At 42.6% G+C, this 15,656-nt stretch overlaps 1 protein-coding gene across 3 annotated transcripts in view; it reads right to left on the minus strand.

The window, feature by feature from the left end:
• The window catches only part of washc5 (WASH complex subunit 5), a 168,921-nt gene that overhangs the window by 79,591 nt on the left and 73,674 nt on the right, over positions 1–15,656 (minus strand). For all 3 annotated transcript variants that reach the window (XM_059970802.1, XM_059970799.1, XM_059970791.1), the window contains 2 exons: positions 7,753–7,863; positions 701–841 (listed from right to left, as the gene is read on the minus strand). In XM_059970802.1, coding sequence (XP_059826785.1) covers positions 701–841; positions 7,753–7,863 — 252 coding nt within the window. The remainder of the gene's footprint in view (positions 1–700; positions 842–7,752; positions 7,864–15,656) is intronic.

A 15,656-nucleotide genomic window follows, 5' to 3' on the forward strand; every position in this document is an offset into this window, starting at 1 on the left:
ACATGAGGTATATTGGGAGATCAAATGTTCAATCTTTAGAACATGAGAGGACTGATCATAATGCATTTGAAGTTGACCTCAAGCCTGGTGGTTCATGCTCTAGGGCTTTATATCTTCTCCCCAACAGGAGAGGGGAGAAGAGAAAAGTAATTGGGTTGGGAAGAGTTCTTGATTATGCTGGCTGCTTTTCTGTTGCAGTGGGGACTGCAGATAGAGTCAATGGAGGAACAGACAGACAAAGGAGGCTTTAAATACAACAGCTGAATTGTCAATGTTACGTATTCCACTGAGCAAGAAGGACAGCAGAGCAGAATAATTAACCATTTTTTACTAAGTCAAGTTAACCAGAGTACATACTGCACAACTTACAATGCGGGAACGATAACTGGGACCACTGTGGAAAAAAATGCTTGACTGCATGCTCAAAAGTGTGTGCAAAGTGAGAGCCTCTTACATGTAGAAGGCCCAATCAACTCATCGCACGATCAATCGGCTACATCCACACTAGTCACATTCTTGCCAATAATCCAATACTGTTCAGTTAATCCTAAAAAAATGCAGCTTTTAAAGAAGCATTTATATTTTTGACTCTCCCATATCTGTTCCTGGCCTTTCCCCACCAGTGGGCTACACCAGCTGAGCAACTGCCTGTGTTTGGCATTAATGCCTTTTGCACCTCCTGCCCATGAGGCTCCCTTACCTCATATCTGGCATCCAGCTGGGCATAATCCTTCAGCTTGTCTTTATCTAGTCGGGTTGGTACTTCCATAATGTTGTGTGTCTGGAGCTTGATAATCTTTGCCAAGGATCGAAACATGCTCTCTGGAATAATCTGCAAGACCTACATTATAGAACAAAAATATTTTAAATTTTGAAAAATAAAGGTCACAGATCAATGGTGAAAGGCAAAATGTTTTAAGTGGAACCTGATGGAGAACCTTTTCACTAGGAGGGTGGTGCAACTGTGGGACGAGCTGCCAGTGGATGCAGGTTTAAGAGAAGTTTGGGCAACTACATGGATGAAAAAGGTATGGAGGGCAATGGTCCAGGTGTGGGTTGATGGGACAAGGCAGAATAACAGTTTGGCATTGACTGGATGGGCTGAAGGGTCTGTTTCTGTGCTGTAGTGCTCCATGGCTTTTTCATCACAGTTACAGCAGCTCAATTAGTTAAATGTCAAAGGCCATTTGAATTTTGGACTAGGTTAAAATGTTGGGTCAAGATCAAGGGCCGAGGGGCCTGTACTGTTCTAATGTTCTATGTTGCAAGTCACCGCAGTCTTTGTGTCATTGCCAACAACCTTAGTGGAATCTGCCTTTTCTCTCATTCATGGGAAATCCACATCTCATCCCTTGTGAAGAACACATCGGCAGTTTATCTTAAAAAAGGAACAAGTTCAAAGGTGCACAGAACTAGGGAGGGGCTTCGATCGCAAGAAGCCCAAATTCCTGACTACATGGACTTCAGTGGCAGGGAGGAGGGCGGGTATGGCCTGATGATCAGAGGACCTGAATGGGAGCAGGAAGGGTTGCAGAGTTTGAGGGTGTCCAAAAAAAAGATAAGGAGCGGCAAAACAACAACAATTTAGATATAAAAAGTAACATTCCTGCAACGGGAAACAGCAAGAAGTGGGGTGGGGGGGATGGCCAGACAGACATACATGGAGGAGCTGAAATGTGTATGGAGTGCAGAAAGAGGCCAGAAGGCAGGGTTACAGGCAGGCAAGCCCTTTATTAGTTCATCAGCCCACAGTCTGCACGTAGAGAAAAAGACAAAAAATATTAAGAGCACATTGACAGAAGACATAGGAATACAAGCTCTACTACCATTGGAATGGTTTGGATGGAACTGTCGAGGATGCAGAGTCTGCAGATGGGGCAGAATTTGCTAAGTTTATCCGGCAAGGTTTCTTAATTCAGTATGTGGATGGGTCCAATGAGGGAGGGGCTGTACTATACTGGTGTTAGGTAATGAGCCTGACCAGGTGACTGACCATTCAGTGAGGAAGCAGTTGGGAACAGTGACCACAACTCCTTAACTTTCAGGATAGCTATAGATGAGGATAGGTATGGTCCTTGTGGGAGAGTTTTAAAATTGGAGTAGTACAAATTAAGAAGTGTTAATTGGGAGCACCTTTTCTCTGGCAAGTCCATGTCAGACATATGGAGGGAAGGCATGTTGACATTAGAAGAAAAGCCAGGTTTGCAAAGAAACAAGAACCTTGAATGTCCAGAAAGGTGATAAATTTAGTCAAGAAGGAAAAGGAAAAATACATAAAGCTTTGGAAGTTAGGATCAAACAAAGCCAGAAAAGAACTAAAGAAAAGTAATTAGGAAAGCCGGGAGGGACCATGAAAAGTCCTTGGCAAGTAGGGTTATGGTGAATAAGGCATTCTATACAAACATCAAGAGCAAGATGATAACTAGGGAGAGGGTGAACCACTCAAGGATAAAGGGGGGAAAAATTTGCTTGGATGCAGAGAAAGTGAATGAGGTACTTGATGAGCACTTTGTTTCATTATTTACTAAAGAAAAGAATATGGAGGTCACTGCTGAGTGTATAAATATGGTCAAGGAGGACGAAGTGTTGGGCCTCCTAATGAGGACAAGTCCCCAGAGTCTGATGGGATTTACCACAGGTTATTGCAGGAGGCAAGAGATGCGATTGCTGGGCCCCTAACCAGCATCTTCATGTCCTATCTAGCCACAGGCCAGGTCCTGGAGGACTGGTGAGTGGCTAATGTTCTACGTCTGTTTAAGAGGGGAATAAAGTAAAGTCTTGGAAACTATAGACCAGTGAGTCTAATGTAACTTGTAGGAAAATTGCTGGAAAAAATTCTTAGGGATAGGATAGATGAGCATTTGGAGACCCATGGCCTAATTAGGGAGAACCAGCATGGCTTTGCATGGGGCAGGTCATGTTTTACCAACTTGATTGAGATTTTTGACAAGGTGACAAGAGAGATTGATGAGGGTAGGACAATGGATGTTTTCTAAATGGATTTTAGTAAGGCTTTTGATGAAGTTCCTCATGGGAGCTAATCCAGAAGGTTAAGATGCATGGGGTCTGCTGTGAATTGGCTATTTGGATTCAGAACTGCTTGCACACAGAAGACAGAGGGTAATAATTGAAGGGACTTATTCAAGTTGGAGGTCTGTAATTAGTGGTGTTCCACAGGGATTTGTGCTGGGACCTCTGCTGTTTGTGATGTGTATAAGTGACCTGAATGAAAATGTAGATAGTTGGGTTAGTAAGTTTATGGATGATACCAAGATTGATGGAGTTGTGGATAGTGCTGAAAACTGGTAAAGAATACAGCATAATATAGATCAGTTGCACATATGAGGAAAGAAATAGCAGATGGAGTTTAATCTTGGTAAATGTGAGGGGTTGCACACTGGTAGAGCAAATGCAAGGAGACAGTACACTGATAAGCTCAAGGTCCTTAACAGTGTTGCTGAGCAGAGAGATCTTGGGATCCAAGTTGGATCCTGTTTGGAAGTGACTACACAGGCCAATAAGGTGGTTAAGAAGGCTTGTAGAGTGCTTGCTTTTTTTAGTCAAGGCATTGAGTTCAACAGTCAAGAGTTCTGTTACAACTGTATAAAACTCTGGTTAGGCCACATATGGAGTAGATGCCCTACAGCTCTAGTTGCCCCACTATAGGAAGGACGTTGAGGCTTTGGAAAGGGTGCAGAAGAGATTTACCAGGATGCTGCTGGTTTAGAGGGCAATTGCTACCACAAGAGGCCGGATAACCTTGGGTTGTTTTCTCTGGAGCGGCAGGGGCTAAGAGGAGATCTGATGTAGGTGTACAAGATTAGGAGAGGCAGAGAGAGAGTTGACAGGGAGTATCTGAATCCCCAGGGTCAAAATGTCTCATACAAGAAGGTATGCAGTGACTGTGAGAGGGGGTAAGTTCAAGGGGAATGTGAGGGGCAAGCTTATTACTCAGAGAGTGGTGGATGCCTGGAATACGCCCCCTGGTATGGTGGTAGAGGCAAATGCATTAGAGGCTTTTAAGAGATGTTTTAGGCACATGGATGTGAGGAAGATGGAGAGATATGGACATGGTGTAGGTAGGAGGGTTTCGTGTTCCGGTGCTTTTGATTTACTTTTTAACTGCTTCGGCACAACATTGTGGGCCGAAGGGCCTGTTCCTGTTCTATATTTCATTAAGATCTCCCTTCATTCTTCTGATCTCCAAGGCATACAGACCCAACCTGTTTACTGTCTACTGATAGGTCAGGAAAGGGGAAAATGGGACAGGTGATAGAACCATTACCTGGGGAATAAGCTAGGAAGCTGAGATGCAAGGACTTCAGATGAATGCAGCAGCAGATATCTCTAGATGTTAGTGAGGTCAAGGATAGTGACACAATGATGAGACACCAGAGCTCAAGGCTGTCTTGACCAAGAGCAGTGGGAAGCATTTGACTTTGAATGCAAGGGGAAACAGAGGATGTAGGGATAGAGCAATGAGGGGGTAACATTAGTCAAAGTAAATTTTTTATCAAAGTATGAATATATCACAAGCATTTACAGGAAAATAAAGAAATACTATAGTATTTGTGAAAATCTATCTGTAACTAATATGGACAAACAACCATCAATGCCAAATAAAACAAATTGTGTAAATTAAACTGAGAACATGATTTGTAGGATCCTTGAAACATGCTATGGAGATTGACAAATCAATTCTGATTTGAGATGAGTGAATTTTTTCAGGAAATTACAAGTAGGCTAGACAAGGGAGATGCAGTGAATGTTGTGTATTTGGATTTTCAGAAGGCCTTTGACAGGGTGCCGCACATGAGGCTGCTAAACAAGATAAGAGCCCATGGAATTACGGGAAAGTTACATACATGGATAGAACATTGGTTGATTGGCAGGAAACAGAGAGTGGGAATAAAGGGATCCCATTCTGGTTGGCTGACAGTTACCAGTGGTGTTCCACAGGGGTCTGTGTTGGGGCCGCTTCTCTTTATTTATTTGTTTGTTTGTTTATTTATTAAATTTTAGAAATTACAAAGAATAAATGTAATAGTAAAATAGTAAGAAAGATAATATTAACCCTCCCCCCCCCAACCCTTATCTAAAGAAAAAAAAAAGAAAGAAGAGAAAGAGGATCCCCACATGCTCCATGGAGTTCAAAATAATTTTGATATTTATTTTTTACTTTCCCCAATTACTATAATTTTATCTTCAAAGGACCTATGTATTTAATCCTATCTTTTGTAGGTATGGGAGCCAAATTTTCAAAAATATATCATATTCATTTCTTAGATTGTATGTAATTTTTTCAAATGGAATACAATTATGTATTTCATTATTCCAACGATCCATAGTTAAATATAAATCAGATTTCCAACTAACTGCGATAACTTCTTTGGCTACCGCCAATGCAATTTTTATAAATTTTTTCTGATACTTGTTCAATTTAAGTTTCGGTATTGTCCCTTCAATGTCTCCTAATAAAAATAATACTGGACTATGTGGGAGTTGTACTCCAGTAATTTGTTCCAATAAAAGTCTTAAATTTATCCAAAATGGTTGAATTTTAAAACAAGACCAAGTAGAATGTAAAAAGGTACCAATTTCTTGATTGGCCGCTTCTTTTTACGTTGTATATCAACGATTTGGATTATGGAATATATGGCTTTGTGGCTAAGTTTGCTGATGATACAAAGATAGGTGGAGGGGCCGGTAGTGCTGAGGAAACAGAGTCTGCAGAGAGACTTGGATAGATTGGGGGAAGGGGCAAAGAAGTGGCAAGTGAATTACAATGTCGGAAAGTGTACGGTCATGCACTTTGGTAGAAGAAATAAACGGGCAGACTATTATTTAAATGGGGAGAGAATTCAGAGTTCTGAGACGCAACTGGACTTGGGAGTCCTTGTGCAGGATACCCTTAAGGTTAACCTCCAGGTGGTAAAGAAGGCGAATGTAATGTTGGCATTCATTTCTAGAGGAATAGAGTATAGGAGCAGGGATGCGATGTTGAGGCTCTATAAGGCACCAGTCAGACCTCACTTGGAATATTGTGTGCAGTTTTGGGCTCCTTATTTAAGAAAGGATGTGCTGACATTGGAGAGGGTTCAGAGAAGATTCTGGGAATGAGAGGGTTAACATATGAGGACCATTTGACCGCTCTTGGACTGTACTCCTTGGAGTTTAGAAGGATGAGGGGGGACCTCATAGAAACATTTTGAATGTTGAAAGGCATGGACAGAGTGGATGTGGCAAAGTTGTTTCCCATGGTGGGGGAGTCTAGTACGAGAGGACATGACTTGAGGATTGCAAGGCGCCCATTCAGAACAGAGATGCAAAAAAATTTTTTTAGCCAGAGGGTGGTGAATCTGTGGAATTTGTTGCCACGGGCGGCAATGGAGGCCAAATCATTGGGTGTATTTAAGGCAGAGACTGAGAGGTATCTGAGCAGTCAGGGCATCAAAGGTTATGGTGAGAAGGTGGGGCAAAGAGACTAAAGGGGAGATTGGATCACCTCATGATAAAGTGGCGGAGCAGACTTGATGGGCCGAAAGGCCGACTTCTGCTCTTATGGTCTTAGGAGAATCAATAGTCTTATGGTCTTAATTTATCCATGGCAGTTCAGGAGCCTGATGTTTGTTGGGTAATAACTGTTCCTGAACCTGGTAGTGTGGGACCCAAGGCTCCTGTACCTCATTCCTGGTGGCAGCAGTGAGAATAGAGCACAACTTGGATGGTGGAAGGTGGGGGGCAGGGATCCCTGATGATAAATGTTGCTTTCTTGAAGCAGCACTCCTTGTAGATATGCTCAATGGTATGGGAGGACTTTGGCTGTGATGGACTGAGCTGTATCCAACACTTTCTATGGACTTTTTCCATTCCTGAGCATTTGTGCTTATATACCAAGCTGTGATGCAACCAGTCAGGATACTCTCCACTGTGTACTTACAGAAGCACACGTAGGAAACAGGAGTTGGAACAGCGACTGAGCAGAGACCAAGTGCTATTTGCTGCTGGTGTTACAGATAAAGCTGCAACTACTAAAGGAGGTTATGGGGAGTCAAACAAAACCATAATAAGCCTGGATGACCATATAATGGCAGCTGACGTGGCTGAGCCATTTATGGTTATGTTCTCTTCACTCAAGTGCTGAAATGAAACCACACAGTGTACAGTGATACTGCAGGTAGAACTGACAGGAAAGCAACAAGGGCTGAGCAGATAAGCAGATGAGAAGAGGAGCTGTTCAATGACAGAAGTTAAAGATTAAACACTTAGTAGGAGTTGTTTGAAGCTACAGATTCAGTCATTAGAAATAGTAAGAATGATGACGAATATGGTTTAGAAAATTTTTATAATGGGCAAGTTTAAAGTGAAAAAGAAATGTACAGCTTTGGAGAATCAATAGTCTTCAGGGTAACTGCAAGTCTGTGTCTTTGCTGTTGCCTTGCTCACACTTGAGTGCTCAGTGGCAGGTGTTGATGCTTATTTTTTTGCCAGTGTGGGGAGGGTGATTGTTGCTTGCTGCTGCTTACGCATGGGGGGGAAGCTGGTGGGGGGACTTTAGGGTTCTAACATTTAACTGTCATTCATTCTTTGGGGGCACTCTGTTTTTCATGGATGGTTGTGAAGAAAAAGCATTTCAAGATGTATATTGTATACATTTCTCTAACATTAAATGTACCTTTGAAGCTTTCTTATCAGACAGCAAGGTGATCTGGCATGAGTTAATACAGTTAATTTCAAATTTGCACTACTCACCTTTCTAACATAGGCAACTAGCTCTCCAGAGTAATACTGGGACACACTTAGAAGGTCAGGACTGTTGGCCTGATTTATACGCATCAAAGGAAGATCAAGACCTGATGCCAACTGAAACAGAACAAAGTCAATACAGTGTGAAGCAGCAGGTTGCTAAACCTCAGCCAATCAACAAAACTACACTCCACGTGCAAAACAGTTTATTTCAGATCCATTCACAAGACATGAGCATCATTAGCAAGGCTAATGTTAATCCCCATCTTTTAACGTAGGAAGGGCTCTCAGAGAATGGAATTGAACATGGTACGTTAGAGTTTCCTGCCATGACCCAGAAAGCAGCTCACCAAAAACACAAGAGATTATGGCGATCCAGAGCCACACACACAAAATGCATGAGGAACACGAGTCAAGCAACATCTGATTTGTTCTTCTCTTTTCTCCCCCCTCCCTCCTTCACTTTTTCCATTCCCCATTTTGATGACCCTCACCCTTCTCTTCTCACCTCTAACCAATTCCCTTTCTTCCCCTTCTTCCATGGACCACTGACCTCTCCTATTAGATTCCTTCTTCAGCTCTTTACCTCATCTCCTCCCAACTTCTTACTTCATCCCACATCCCCCATACATCCATTTTCCCCCTCAGCAGATCTCATCTATCACCTTCTAGCTTGTTCTCATTCCACCTTCTATACTGGTTTCTTCCCCCTTCCTTTCCAGTCCGAGTGAGAGTCCGAAATGTCCACTGTTCATTCCCCTGTACATGCTGCCTGACCTCCTCCAGCATAGTGTCTGCAGCAACACACCAAAAAGTGTAGATGGGAAATGGATGTTGTGAAAACAAATTGGTGGATTAAACAACTGGACAGAACTGTGGCAGATGGAAGTTCAGTGTTGAGAAGCATTAGATCATCAGAGGAGCAGATTTAAGGATCCAAGAACAAAAAGCCAATAGGTAATTATTCCGACATTGCCCTTTATCCCTAAAGCAGGGGTCCCCAACCTGGGGTCCATGGTCCCCTTGCTTAATGGTATTGGTCCATAGCATACAGGAAGTTGGGAACCCCTGATCTGGAGGGAGTCTAAGTATGAGGCAATGCTATACAAGGCTCTGGTTAGACCCTATCAATGTACTGTATCAGATGCCGATAGGATTAGAAGTGGAGAATTGCAGGATTATTGGAATGACACTGTCGACATAAGAGAAAATTAGGACCATATCCAAGTATAATAATGAAAGCATATGGATTTCAAGAAGGGCAGATTGTGTTGGGAACATTAATGATTTAATCAACATAAACTCAAAAATGATTCACCATACAAGGAAAATCCAACCTCAGTAGATCAGACTGTACAGGGTACACTGCCCACTCATTTACACATGCACAAGGCTATGCAACGAGCTAAACAATTTATCAAAAATCACCCCAGATGGAAGCTTTCTTCAGCATTTTTAATAAGATCTTTGTGAAATGCAGAGTTAAATTCAATACAGAATTGTTGCATACCTGAATATACCAATAGTCGATTATTCTCACAACAGTTGTTAACCAAGGTAGTTCACACACACACACACACACACACCACTCTATAACTCTACAGTGTAAACAATAAACATGTGGCACAAAGCTAAACATAAACATCATACTTTCTTCAAAATATACCTATTGAATGCTTACCAATGTTACCAAAAACTTAAGTCTCACAAATATTGCTGTTTCAGGGGCAAACAAAATGAAGATATTGAAGTCTCACAGATATTGCTATTTCAAGGGTGACTGAGAATGAAGATATTGCTGTTTCAAGGGCAAGCAAAGGGAAGGTCTTTCCAACGTGTGCTTCAGATCTAAATGAAAACTAACTGCACAGGTAGTTGCATAACAAACAGTTTGCATATAGGAGGTGACATTCATATAAAATGAACTGTGCCTCTTAGAGGCTGGAATATTCCCACTTGCCTTCCATAGGATTCAAACTTAACTACTGAAATTACAGGCCAAATTCACAATTGTGATAATTTCAATATGGCCTTTGGCAAAAGAGCAATATTCTCAGAGAATGCTCTTGAAAAGTCTTACTACACCATCTTCAAACGTTCTCACATCAAAAATGTCAGCACTGAAGACATACTTGTTCATGGTAATGTCTAATGAGCAGAGGGGTGACATGGTGCTTACCCAGAAGAATAATCAGATTTGCTACCTCTGAAGTGAGTTGTGCCTTCTTGATATAACCTCCAACTCACAGTAGCCCCTCAGAGTCAAGAAAGGGACAGAATTTACTAAGAGGACTTTGCTTTGGGAGAGGTTCCTGCTTCATGATGAACTACACTTCCTCTGCACATACCTGTCTTTGAACAACATTCTGAATTCTAACCTTTGCCCAATTCTGTTGCTCTTCACTGAGAGGTTGCTTACGAATGTGCCAACCATTGCAAAGGCTGTTTTTGGCTACTCCTGTAAAGGAACAAGCAGTGAGAGCCGTGTAATTGCTCTGGTAAGGGACTTCAAGTCTGAAAAGTGATCCAAGCGTGCACTGCCAAGTTGTCCAGTCGGTGATCGTGAAACCACAAGCATCTGAGGTAATCTCGAAGATCCTCTCTCACTTGGAAATTGTGGTATATTTGTTTGATGTCTATCATCACTGATACAGACTCAGTTCTGAAGTGCATGAGGAGTCCAAGCAGATGGTTATTGAAGTCTGGACCCCTCAGGAGCACAATGTTCAGAGATATGCCTTTGAACTGTGCACAGGAATCAAAAACTACTTGTATTTGTGCAGGTTTCTGGGACTGGTATATGTCAAAGTTGGGCAAGTTCTAAATGGACATCACTCTAATCTGAAGCTGTGGTGTCTACTCTCAGACACCCCCAACTATAGGAAACATCCTCTCCATGTCCACTCTATCTAGGTCTTTCACTTTTCAATAGGTTTCAATGAGGTCACCCCTCATTCTTCTGAATTCTAGTGAATACAGGCCCAGCGCCATCAGATGCTCTTCATACGACAAGCCAATCAATCCTAGAATCATTTTCATGAACCTCTTTGAACTCTCTCCAGTTTCAACACATCCTTTCCAAGATAAGGGTTCCAAACCTGCTCACAATACTCTACATGAGGCCTCATCAGTGTTTTATCCATACTAGTACCTTTCCTATAATACCATGGGTTCTTATCTTGTGAAGCAGCCTCATCTGTAGCACCTTGTTAAAGGCTTTCTGAAAATGCAAGTAAACAGCACTCACTGATTCTTTGTTGATCCTGCTTGTTATTCCAAAGAATTCCAACAGATTTGGCAGATAAGATCTTCCTTTAAGGAAACCTTGCTGATTTTGGTTTATTTCAATCATGTGCCTCCAAGTACCACAAAATCTCATCCTTAATAATGGACTTCAACATCTTCCTAACAACTGAACTCAGGCTAACTGGCATATAATTTCCTTTCCTCCTTCTGCCTACCTCCCTTTTTAAAGAGTGGAGTGACATTTTCAGTCCTCCGGAACCATTCCAGTATCTAGTGATTCTTGAAAGATCACTACTAAAGCCTCCACAATCTCTTCAGCCACCTCTTTCAGAACCCTAGGGTGTACACCATCTGGTCTAGATGACTTATCTACCTTCTGATCTTTAAGCTTCCCAAGCACTTTTTCCTTAGTAATAGTGATTACACTCTTGAATTTTTGGCATACTGCTAGTGAACAGTGATACTGAATATTTATTAAATTCGTCCACTATTTCTCTGTCCCCTATTACTACCTCTCTAGCATCACATTCCAGTTGTTTGATATCCATTCTTGTCTCTCTTACTCTTTATATATCTGAAAAAAAAACTCTTAGTTTCCTCTTTTATATTATTGACTAGCTTACCTACATATTTCATCTTTTCTCTCCTTTGGCTATCTTAGTTGCATTCAGCTGCTTTTTAAAAGCTTCCCAATCCACTCACTTGTGCTATATTATATGGCCTCACTTTCGCTTTTATGCTGAATTTGACTTCCCTTGTCAGTCATAGTTGCTTCATCCTCCCTTTAGAATTCTGCTTCATTCTTGGGATGTATCTATCCAGTACTTTCCAAATTGCTCCCAGAACACGCCATTGCATATCTGCTAGTGTCCCCTTCCAATGAACTTTGGCCAACTCCTCTCTCATGCCTCTGCAATTCCCTTTACCACACTGTGATACAGAAATGTCTGACTTTAGCTGTTTCCTCTCAAACTGCAGGATAAATTCTATCATATTATGATCACTATCTCCTAAGTGTTCTTTTACCTTAAGCTCTCTTATCCAATCCAGAACTTGACTGCCAATACGAGCACTATGTGAGAGACATGTTGGCTATGTGCGGACAGCTTCTCCTTATAGAGCTGAAACATTATCTTTTTTATAGCCAAAATGCATTTGGACATATTCTTTAGTAATACACATTGGCTGTTGTGATGATGTCTTGATTGGTTTCAGTTATGCTCACAACTGTCTCAGTCAGCTGCTGCTTCATACACGTTTGCCTCTATCAAGACAGTTCTTCCATGAGTGCACTTATGCCTCTATACCTGCTCTCCATTTCTCTATGGGCTCTCTCCACTTTCTCAATGTCATGCTTAGCATATGCTGCCATCATTCATGCCATTTCAGCTTTGGTGTGAGCTTGTGCTGCAGCTATGCTAGGTGTGGTAACACCCAAGTGTCTTGATGACACAAACGCGAAGGCACATTCTGACCTGACCTGCAAGCCTCAATGACTGACTTTGCTCTGTTTGGAAGCTGATGTTATCATCTATGGCAGTTACAAGGGTCTCCAGTCCAGGCAATGCCTTTGAAGACAAGCTATCTTTTCACTCTGCTGCCATCATTGTGCTGTGCAGTGTGCTAAACAATTTTCCAAGAGCATTTTACGAGTTTTTTTTGGTGAAAGTGCGAAGAGTTAAGTAAAATACATATTAAGTTTAATACCAAATCATCGTACCCTGTCAATGATTCTCACGGCAGCTGTGAACAAAGGTAGTACACATATTCAAAACTCGTTAGCTCGACAGCGTAAACGAAATAACTACGGTGCACAAAGATAAACTTAAACACCATACTTTCTTCAAAATATATCTCCTAAATATGGGGGGGGGATGATCTACCAGGGACAAGTTGCAGTGGTTGCATCTCTGGCACCGAGACCGGACCTTCAGCACAGAAGGGAAGGAGGGAAAAGTGGAGAGCAGCAGTGATAGGGGATTCAATAGTTAATGGGACAGATGAGAAGTTCTGTAGAAGAGATCGAGAATCCCGGAGGGTCTGTTGCCTCTCTGGTGCCAGGGTCCGTGATATCTCAGATCCAGTTCTTAGTATTCTCAAGGAGGGTGAGCAGCCAGATGTCGTGGTCCATGTAGGGACCAATGACGTGGATAGGAAGAAGGAGGAGATCCTGCAAAGAGAATTTAGGGAGTTAGGTGCAAAGTTGAAGGACAGGACCTCCAGGGTTGCAATCTCAAGATTGCTACCCGTGCCACATGATAGTGAGGCTAGAAATAGGAAGATAATGCAGCTAAATACGTGGCTAAGGAGTTGGTACAGGAGGGAGGGCTTCATGTTTCAGGACAATTGGGCCATGTTCCAGGGAGGGTGGAACCCATTCCGACGGGACGGGTTGCACCTGAACTGGAGGGGGACAATCATCCTTGCGGGAAGGTTTGCTAGTGCTGCTCCAGGGGGTTTAAACTAGATTTTCAGGGAGAGGAGAACCAGAGTGTTAGAGCAGATAGTGAGGTGGAGGAGGATAAAGGTCATGCAAGTATAGGGAATGGAGTAAAACCAGATCTAACATATAAGGAGGCTTTGAGGAAAGAGAAACAGAATAAAGGGTGTAAGGGTAGTAAGGTAGAAGGGCTAAAGTATGTGTACTTCAATGCAAGAAGCATCAGGAACAAAGTTGATGAACTGAGAGCTTGGATACATACATGGAATTATGATGTAGTGGGCATTACAGAGACTTGGCTGGCCTAGGGCAGGAATGGATTCTCAATATTCCTAGATTTCGGTGCTTTAAAAGGGTTAGAGAGGGGAGAAAAAGGGGAGGAGGGGTGGCATTACTGGTCAGGGATACTATCACAGCTACAGAAAGGGTGGGTAACATAGCAGGATCCTCTTTTGAGTCAGTATGGGTGGAAGTCAGGAACAGGAAGGGAGCAGTTACTCCACTGGGGGTATTCTATAGACTCCCTGGTAGCAGCAGAGATACCGAGGAGCAGACTGGGAGGCAGATTTTGGAAAGGTGCAAAAATAACAGGGTTGTTATCATGGGTGACTTGACCTTCCCTAATATTGATTGGCACCTGATTAGTTCCAATGGTTTAGACGAGGCAGAGATTGTTAAGTGTGTCCAGGACGGGTTCCTGTCACAGTATGTTGACAGGCTGACTGTGGGGGGGATGGCATATTAGATCTAGTATTAGGTAACAAACCGGGTAAGGTCACAGATCTCTCAGTGAGTGAGCATCTGGGGGACAGTGATCACTGCTCCCTGGCCTTTAACATTATCATGGAAATGGATAGAATCAGAGAGGATAGGAAAATTTTTGATTGCCGAAGGGCAAATTATGAGGCTATAAGGCTAGAATATGTGGGTGTGAATTGGGATGATGTTTTTGCAAGGAAATGTACTATGGACATGTGGTCAACGTTTAGGGATCACTTGCAGGATGTCAGGGATAAATTTGTCCCAGTGAGACAAAGAATGGTAGGGTGAAGGACCCATGGGTGACAAGTGAGGTGGAGAATCTAGTCAGATGGAAGAAGGCAGCATACGTGAGGTTTAGGAAGCAAGAATCAGATGAGTCTATTGAGGAATACAAGGTAGCAAGAAAGGAGCTTAAGAAGGGGCTGAGGAGAGCAAGAAGGGGCATGAGAAAGCCTTGGCGAGTATGGTAAAGGAAAACCCCAAGGCATTCTTCAATTATGTGAAGAACAAAAGGTTGACAGGAATGAAGATAGGACCGATTAGAGATAAAGGTGGGAAGATGTGTCTGGAAGCTGTGGAAGTGAGCGAGGTCCTCAATGAATACTTCTCTTCAGTATTCACCAATGAGAGGGGACTTGATGACGGTGAGGACAATATAAGTGTGGTTGATGTTCTGGAGCATGTTGATATTAAGGGAGAAGAGGTGCTGGAGTTATTAAAATACATTAGGACAGATAAGTCCCCGGGGCTTGATGGAATATTCCCCAGGCTGCTCCACGAGGCGAGGGAAGAGATCGTTGAGCCGCAGTTCTAGGATCTTTATGTCCTCGTTGTCCATGTGAATGGTACCAGAGGACTGTAGCAAGGCGAATGCTGTCCCCTTGTTTAAAAAAGTTAGTAGGGATAGTCCGGATAATTACAGACCAGTAAGTCTTACATCTGTGGTGGGAAAGTTGTTGGAAAAGATTCTTAGAGATAGGATCTATGGGCATTTAGAAAATCATGGTCTAATCGGGGACAGTCAACATGGCTTTGTGAAGGGCAGATCGTGTCTAACAAGCCTGATAGAGTTCTTTGAGGAGGTGACCAGGCATATAGATGAGGGTAGTGCAGTGGATGTGATCTGCAAGGATCTTAGTAAGGCATTTGACAAGGTTCCACATGGTAGGCTTATTCAGAAAGTCAGAAGGCATGGGATCCAGGGAAGTTTGGACAAGTGGATTCAGATTTGGCTTGCCTGCAGAAGGCAGAGGTGGAGGGAGTACATTCAGATTGGAGGGTTGTGACTAGTGGTGTCCCACAAGGATCGGTTCTGGGACCTCTACTTTTCACGATTTTTATTAATGACCTGAATGTGGGGGTAGAAGGGTGGGTTGGCAAGTTTGCAGACAACACAAAGGTTGGTGGTGTTGTGGATAGTGTTGAGGATTGTCAAAGATTGCAGAGAGACATGATAGGATAC

Source organism: Hypanus sabinus, chromosome 1 (genome assembly GCF_030144855.1).
Source record: "Hypanus sabinus isolate sHypSab1 chromosome 1, sHypSab1.hap1, whole genome shotgun sequence".
NCBI classification, from domain to species: Eukaryota; Metazoa; Chordata; class Chondrichthyes; order Myliobatiformes; family Dasyatidae; genus Hypanus; species Hypanus sabinus.